This window comes from Carica papaya, chromosome 1, assembly GCF_054855325.1.
Source record: "Carica papaya isolate Zhongbai chromosome 1, ASM5485532v1, whole genome shotgun sequence".
Taxonomy (NCBI): Eukaryota; Viridiplantae; Streptophyta; class Magnoliopsida; order Brassicales; family Caricaceae; genus Carica; species Carica papaya.
The window spans coordinates 133,434-141,410 of NC_142309.1; the positions used below are offsets into that span (position 1 = coordinate 133,434).

General features: G+C 34.5%; 1 protein-coding gene across 3 annotated transcripts; it reads left to right on the forward strand.

Annotated features, from left to right (window-relative positions):
* The first annotated feature begins 96 nt into the window (after window positions 1-96).
* Window positions 97-7,390, forward strand: LOC110807249 (Proline-rich spliceosome-associated (PSP) family protein / zinc knuckle (CCHC-type) family protein). Of its 3 annotated transcripts, none has more exons than XM_022032324.2 (9): window positions 97-413; window positions 928-1,347; window positions 1,535-1,616; window positions 1,793-1,868; window positions 2,525-2,605; window positions 4,131-4,267; window positions 4,477-4,729; window positions 5,747-5,810; window positions 6,352-7,390. In XM_022032324.2, exons 2-9 carry the CDS (start codon window positions 990-992, stop codon window positions 7,035-7,037), a joined length of 1,737 nt encoding a protein of 578 aa, XP_021888016.1. In that variant the 5' UTR covers window positions 97-413; window positions 928-989; the 3' UTR covers window positions 7,038-7,390. The 3 variants fall into 3 exon arrangements, with proteins under 3 accessions (XP_021888016.1, XP_021888015.1, XP_021888017.1); XM_022032323.2 differs by having other exon boundaries at window positions 946-1,347; XM_022032325.2 differs by having other exon boundaries at window positions 99-413; window positions 946-1,347; window positions 6,358-7,390.
* Window positions 7,391-7,977: the final 587 nt, after the last annotated feature.

Below are 7,977 nucleotides of genomic sequence, written 5' to 3' on the forward strand. Positions count from 1 at the left end.
TAAATTAATTTAAATTTTGAAAAAGTGATAATGAATACAATTTTAAAAAATGGTAAATTTAAAGACAAAAAAGCCAAGCATTATAACCGGTAATACGCACCGTTTTGTACTCGGAGTCGTGATGAGCAGATCCGACGGACCGACGCTATACGGCGACGCACCGCGATCCAATCGTGACGCCCCCTCAGAATTTTAAAAGCCTTCCTTTTGAATCCTGATTCATTTTCCTGATCTTGTTCTCACTCTTCTTCCATCCTCTATCCTTTTTAGGTAAAACCTTTTCTTGTCCAAAAACCCTAATTTCACTTTTCTCTTGTCTTTCTCCTGCGTATACTCTTCTTCGTTTGGCCGCCCACAACATATTTTCATATACTCGTCTTATTCAGTTCATGCTCTTGGTTTCACATTTGAAGGTAAGGAAACGGAATCTACTTAATCTTGGATGGTATTCTTTTTACTGCCCATTGTACTAGATAATAAATGGGAATGAATGAGAATTTGAAATCATGGTGAAAGAAATGAATGATGTACCTGCAACTAAATGACTTACTTGAGATTAGCTGACCAAGGTTTAATTCTTTTTTTTTGTTTTTGTATTTGTTAATGTCATTGATTTTAGTAAAGAATCGAAAAGTGTGACTGTCGATTGCGTTAGGCTTTGTGGTTTTAAATTTGGCGTTAGACAATTTTTACTGTCATGGACGTGGATATTGTTCTGTTCGTTTGGAAGAAATCATGAAGCATTTATTACTTGTAGAAAAATTTTCTATTGACTTGGCCATGGCAACTGAAATTTTAAGACATAATAAATCCCTATCAACGGTTTTGTCTAGAATTCATCGAGTAGCTAATCACTGCTTCCATTTTCAAGATAATGTTTGTACTTGCAATTAGTTTCTGGTCTACTGATGGGACTCACTCACCTAGGTATTTCTGGTGATACAGTTATCAAACCTATTTCGACGGAGATTTCATTTCCTTTATTGAACATGGAAGCTGAGGTCAAGGAACATGGTAACTCTGATTGCGGGTTGCATGAAGCTAATTCTGAAACTTGCAATTCTGGAGGTAAAAAAGACGAAGTAGATGGAGGCAGTGTGGAGCTTAGTGAAAGCATGGAGCTTAGTGAAGGTGGTGTTGGAAATGAAGATGGTTGTGTTGAATCAGATCGGCTTAAAGATACTGTTGATGAGTCATCTGCCGTGCAAGTGCATGTTAAATTGGCTGAAACTGTTACAGTTGTTGAAGAGGGTCCCAGAAACTTCAGCTCGGAGGTGCATGCTGAAAATGTTAGTTTCAGTGTCCAAAATGAAAGTCTCATCCAAAAGAAATCATTGGATGATATTTGTATCCTGGCTTCACTTTTAATAACCAAACCTTTCTCTCTTGTGCATGCATTGACTCAGCTTGACTTTTTCAAGCAGGCTTTTCTTTGATAATTGTATGTCAACTACATTGTTATCCTTTTGCCCATCGAAATTTTTTCGTTCTGCAGTTGTTAGTGTTTTCTGTTTTCCATAATTCTTCTTGCTAGCTATAACTGGTGTTAAGAGAGCCCGGAAGACAATTGATGATCAGCAACCATCTGTGCATGTTATCTATAATTCTTTATCAAGGTTAGGTGGGAGTTATCATACTGACTGAGAAAATCTGAAAAATCAAAGTTTTCATGAATGCGATCTTGTTTTAGTGTTGTATAACTAAAAATATATGAAGCTTCTAATGGTTTTCTCTCCAGCAGAAATTAGTTATTGTTTAATTCAACGTCAGTAATAATTATCCTCATCTTCAGGGCTAGCAAACAAAGGCTACAGGAACTATTAAAGAAATGGTCAGAGTGGCATGCTGAAAATTGTTCTTCAGCTCAGGTATGTCTACTTGGCGGAAATTGTATATTTCTCTATAAGTTAAAATGCTGTATTTCTGAAAGAAGTATGGCTTTGCTTTCTTTCATACAAAATGGATGTAATTGGCATGCACTTTCCAAAAGAATTATGAACCACGGAAACAAGTCATTTAGCTCTTACTGAAGTTGTTCAATGGCCTCTAATATTTAACTGTTCTTCTGCTTCCATTAGCATCTCATCATTTTCAATCGTAACTGACGGTCCCCCTTCTTCAATAATTTTTCGTTACATTTTTACTACACATGATGTTCCAGAATGGTGTGTTATTCTTGTGAACGGCAGGAGTTGCTGTAACGTAACTATTTTTTTGGGGAAAGGCACTAATTGTGCTTTCTATTTTGGATAAATCAATATATAGAATTTTAAGATCTGAGGTAATGTCACCAGTGAACAAGGATCGTAATGCTTTTTCCGTAAGGCTTATATTTGTTTCTAGCTAATAAAAAAAGGGAAAAACAATTAATAACAAACAGCATGTTGTATTAACATGTTTAAAATCTGTATAAACAGGTTACCATAAATGTACATATTTGTCCTATTGCATCTGCTGCATGTCTTTCAAAAGAAGTTCTGCACTTAATAAAGACTTGTTTAAATATATATTTTATCTTATTCAGGATCCAGATCAAGTTCTTGAATCTGGTGAAGAGACTTATTTTCCGGCTCTGCGTATTGGAGTGGAGAAGTCCTCCGCTGTAGTAAGTTTCTTTATGTCTTCTTTTACTATAGATCTAGTTTGGTGGCAATAAAATTATTATGAAACTTAATGCTATATTATTTTAGTAGTCAATTGTCAAAGTTGTTTTTCCTGTAATTTTGGTTACCATAAAGAGTGACTTGAGTGGATTAACTCCTTGGTATAATTTCCTTAAGAGTGTTAGGGAATTTTTTTATAAGCTGCTGGTGCCCACCACCACCTTGACCTTTTTTTAATATTTCGCTTAAACACCTATTGTTCCTCCTTATTTATCCTTTTATCAACCAAGATACAACAATTGTTTATTAATTGTCAAATGATGTTTATACAAACACAATACTTATTTTTCGAATCAACATCTACGTGATTTTTTTTTTCCGAAAATAACGTCTACATGATTTAAGTTGTTTATAAGAACCCAGTGCTTTTAAAACTGTTTGTTGGCAAATCTAAGCAGGCTCTTAATATATTGAAATTATCCCCCTGTTTTTGAAGAAAGGATAATTTGTTTGAAGAATTTTGAGCCTGAATGCCGCCACTAATGCTTTAAGATCCCTTTTTCAGAATTTTTCAAAAGAAAGAAGAGTTGTTTTTCTTGAATGACAAAGAAATTTATTTGAATAATTATGATCTTCAACAAATGACACAGTGACTGAACATTTTGTTTTCTTGGGGTTTGCTCTTCTTGTGACTTGAGTTTACAAGCAAATTCTGTTCATTTGGTAGATTATTTGCGAGAGAAGCTAACGAGAAGTTATTAGACAATATATTTCTTGAGAATTTGATAAGAAGATAATCTTTTATAGGAAAACAAGTATTATTAGATAGAGAAAGAGAAGAACAACCACAGAGTACTAGCTATCCCCCGAATAAAAGAAGAAACTATAAAATGAGAGAAACTCATTATACTCAAGAGGTGATACCTGATTAATTTTTGTGCAAAATAGACAATGAATAATCTCTAAAAAACCTATGTGCAGCCCAAATGCATGCCAGAAAAGACACCCAATCCCAAAGAAAAGAAAAGTGAGATTCAAGATCTCTGAAAATCCTGACATTTTGCTCCAATCATATCACCCACAACCCAATGAAAACAGCTCTGCCCCATAAAACCTTAACCTCCTTCCTCCTATGAACACAATGTAGAGCAGAAGACAAAAGCTCTTCAAGGTAAAAAGGAGTGACCCAATAAATACCAAACGTATTAAACAAGTGAGACCAAAATCTCCAAGACATATCACAGTGCAGGGACAGATGATTATGAGATTCAACAACTTTGAAGAAAAGAACATGATAATGAACACTTGGGACAATTAGATGGAGGATTAGCTGATGCTGTTATTGGCAGTTTTAAGTATCTGATAAGGTCCTTTAGAAGAGAGTGAAGAACAATACATTGTTTACATGTCTTTGTTTTGGGTCAGCATGAGCTGGGTTGGCATGGAAGATAATTATGGGTTTGATTGATTAGTTTTCGATGATTAGCTAGTGGTTATTTATGTTTCTTTCTTTGATTTGTTTTGCAGTCATTCTGGATAGACAACCAAACCAGTAATAAGCTGAATAGGGGATTTCTTCCATTGGATGGTAGCAGTGTGCCCCTCTATGATCGTGGATATGCTCAAGGTTTGACTTCAGTAGATGGTTCAAGTAATTTAGAGGGGTATGTTCACTGTACATTTGCATTTTATAGGTGAATTAGTAAAACGTTGGACATGTAAATACATACATATATATATATATATATATTATACGTGCTAGCATAAGTGGTTGACAAAAATCATATTTGTTTTTCTTCTCCATTATTGCATTTTATATAATATACTTATTGAGATGCTCATTTTATCTGTATGTTTGTCATACTTCTTACAGAGGCTTGGAGATCATAGGTGATGCTTCCCGTTGCTTCAATTGTGGTTCTTATAATCATTCTTTGAAGGAATGCCCAAAGCCACTTGATAGAGTTGCCGTGAATAATGCACGAAAACAACACAAGACAAAAAGAAATCAGAATCCTGGATCTCGTTTGCCAACTCGATATTATCAGAACTCTTCAGGTGGAAAATATGATGATTTAAAGCCAGGTGTTCTTGGTGCTGAAACAAGGCAACTTTTGGGACTTGGGGTAATGTGGCTCTTTTGGTTCTGTTTCAAAACAACTTTTTTTTTTCCTGGTGAATTTCTTAATTCACCACTATTCTACTGGTTGATTAGATTCCTTGAGCATATCATCCTATTGTTATTTATAGTGTTAGAGGGTGTTCATGTAGCATTGAAATGCAGGAGCATAGAGCTTATAAGCTTTTAAATAGCTTATAATCTAATATAATGTTTTTAGAAATTAAACTGTTAGAGTATTATGGTTACACGAGCTTATAAGTTGTATTAATTTAATTTACGTATTTGGTAAAATGTGATTTATAAGCTATTATTTCTGTCCTAATTACAAGAAAAAGGTACCCTTGAAATAGAAGTAGGACAATCTGATTGTATAGTAATAAAATTATTGAAGGACTTTCACTTGCTCAACATAGTTCTTTTTAGATTGTATGAAATCTCCAAAATTAGAGTTACACCCAATAGGTTTTTTAAAAGATTGTTTTAAAACTTATCAACTGTCTGAATTATTAACTCTTTGTAATTTACCAAACTTGTAACAAAAACTTAAAATGCTGTAAGAGAGGTTGTAGATTCATGTTGACAAAAAAATAAGAAAAAGCTGAGCTAAAAAGAGGATCTTTCATTGGAAATAATATCCACTGTTGACAGCCACTAGCTCCTCGCCCCATACTTACCCTAGCTGGAAATGTTACAAACGACCAATCTTTTGTTATGATTTTTTTATTGCTTTTAGTCCCATAATGCTTAAGAATAATTGGGGGTGATTTATATGCTTAATATTTCTTCTGCAGATTCATTATGTTTTTATGTTATTGCTTCTTTTCTATACGATTGAGATTGCTTACGGTAGTTTGCACTGGTGAGATAATTATTTATTGTTTAACATGGCCATAACTGTATTTCCAAAAACAAACATGCCATAACTGGTTCAAATATTGATTTTTTTCTTAACAACTGTTAATGAGAGAAACTAACCTGATATGATGGAATCTGACTTTTCTATGATGTTATTTTGGTATAGGAGCTTGATCCTCCCCCTTGGCTAAACAGAATGAGAGAGATTGGTTATCCACCAGGATATCTAGGTAGGTTTATATTTGCTTATGTGCTTATCTTTGTACGTCTGTCTTACTTCCCGCTGATTTGGAATAAAGAACTAGGCACAGGTGGTTTGACCTAGTTGCTTTTTCCTTCTTTGTCTTCTTAGGGTGTTTTTTTGCTTGACTTTCTTTTTCCTCAGATTTTTCACCCTATGATGTTTGCTCATAGTCCCTTGGGTGGTAAATATCATGATAACTGTGCACATTTGGCCTCTTGGTCGAGTCGTGTACTTCCTTGCCTCTTTCCTAGAGGTTAAAAGTTCAAATGTCCTGAGATGTGACTTCTATGTAACGGGCAGATAATAAAAAAATTAATCATAATTCATCGTTTTTCTTTGGATCTGTTTATGTTTTTCGATGTGGGAAGAATGGGTTCACCTGTCTCAATCTATGTCAACAAGTGTAAAGGCTTCTATTGTCTAGTGAAGTTTTTGAATATCATTCACCAATAGGTTCTAAATTTGTCTTGGCATCTTTGCTTTTTTTAACTTTAAATCTAATTTATTCTCTTGCAACTTTCTTCGAGATGTAGATGCAGATGATGAAGATCAGCCATCGGGCATTACAATATATGTTGATGGGGAAGTGAAGGAAGAATGTGAAGATGGGGAAATTGTTGAAAGAGAACATCCTGAACTAGAGAGGAAGATGACTGTTGAATTTCCAGGAATAAATGCACCAATCCCAGAAAATGCTGACGAAAGGCTTTGGGCACCTGGGCCATCAGGTTCTGATCCATCTCGGAACCGATCACACCACAGATTGAATAGTTCTTCAGAAGCTAGCAGCAGAGAGCATCACCATGAGCGAAGGTGGTCTGGGGATTACAGAGATGAAGGACCTCCTGGTGTTGATCCAATACACAGCCCTTCCAGGTCTAGTTATCCTCCAAGGTATCATGGAGGGTATGATTCTGGTTACAGTTCGTACAGTCCAAGAGACAATTTTCCAAGACCAAGAAGTCCTACGCTAGGGAGGTCACAATCTGACAGAGGGAAAAGAAGCCCTTTGGTGCATGAGGATTTTGCTGCTCGTGGTTTGCATAATTCGTCCCCGTACTCGTCATCTAACAGGTATGCTTCACCTAGAGATCATGGCTCGTCCAAATATGACAAAGATAATTATGATGATCGGGATTATGATGACCTAGATTATCACAGTAGAGAAGATTATGATTTAGATTCTTGGCATCGCCATCGGAGCTGGAGGTGAATGGCATCATGTGACAGTAATATGAGTTGTCACTAAATTCGCTGAATAAATAATGATTATGGGCATCATGTGCCAATAATTATGATTTAGGCTTGGACCTGCAAACCCCCTTTCTATCCAAGGGAAACATTGAAGGCATTCATGTAACATTTGAAGATGCTTTTTCCTAGCAAATCCGCAATGGATTTATTTCTCACCAACTAGGAGGAATGCTGTTGTGCGATGAATTGCATATGGATCATTGTGAAGTTAGATTGTGTTATCATGTTTTGTTTCATATGATTCTCGTGTTGGCGCTCTTGTAATGTGATTAAGATATAATCGGATCCATATTCTTGGTGCATTCTCTATCACCTGGCCGCACGCATGTTGTTAAAATTTCAGATTGCTAGCTAACTTAAGTTTCTTCTGGACTTCCTTCTAATTAGTCCAAGTTGAGGAGAAGTAATCTCTGCATTATTTTCACAAAAATTTAGGGTAAAAGCAAAGAGATGGGAGGAGTAAGGGAGAGATTAAAATAGAGGAATAAATGTTTCAAAGTCTATTTTAATAACACCATCATTCTTATTATATTAAAAAGTCTTCATACAAGAGGAGGAGATTGTCAAAAAGAGTCAATAATAATTTATATTTATTATCATTTCTGTTATTATTATTATTATTATTATTATATTAAATATTATTTTTGTTATCGTTTCAAAAAAAATAAAACAAGAAGACACAATTAAATTAAAAAATAAAAATTTTTAGTACCTTAACATAAAATAATTTGATAACTATGTATATAAAAATTTATGATTTATCTGGAATAATAAAATGTAATAAGATTTAAAAAATTCTGTATGAACATTTTTTTTAAAAAAAACAATTTAAAGTTTTTTGCAATAAAAAATTTTTGGATTAATCCATTGGTTAATTACCTTTCTTAATATTTTAATAG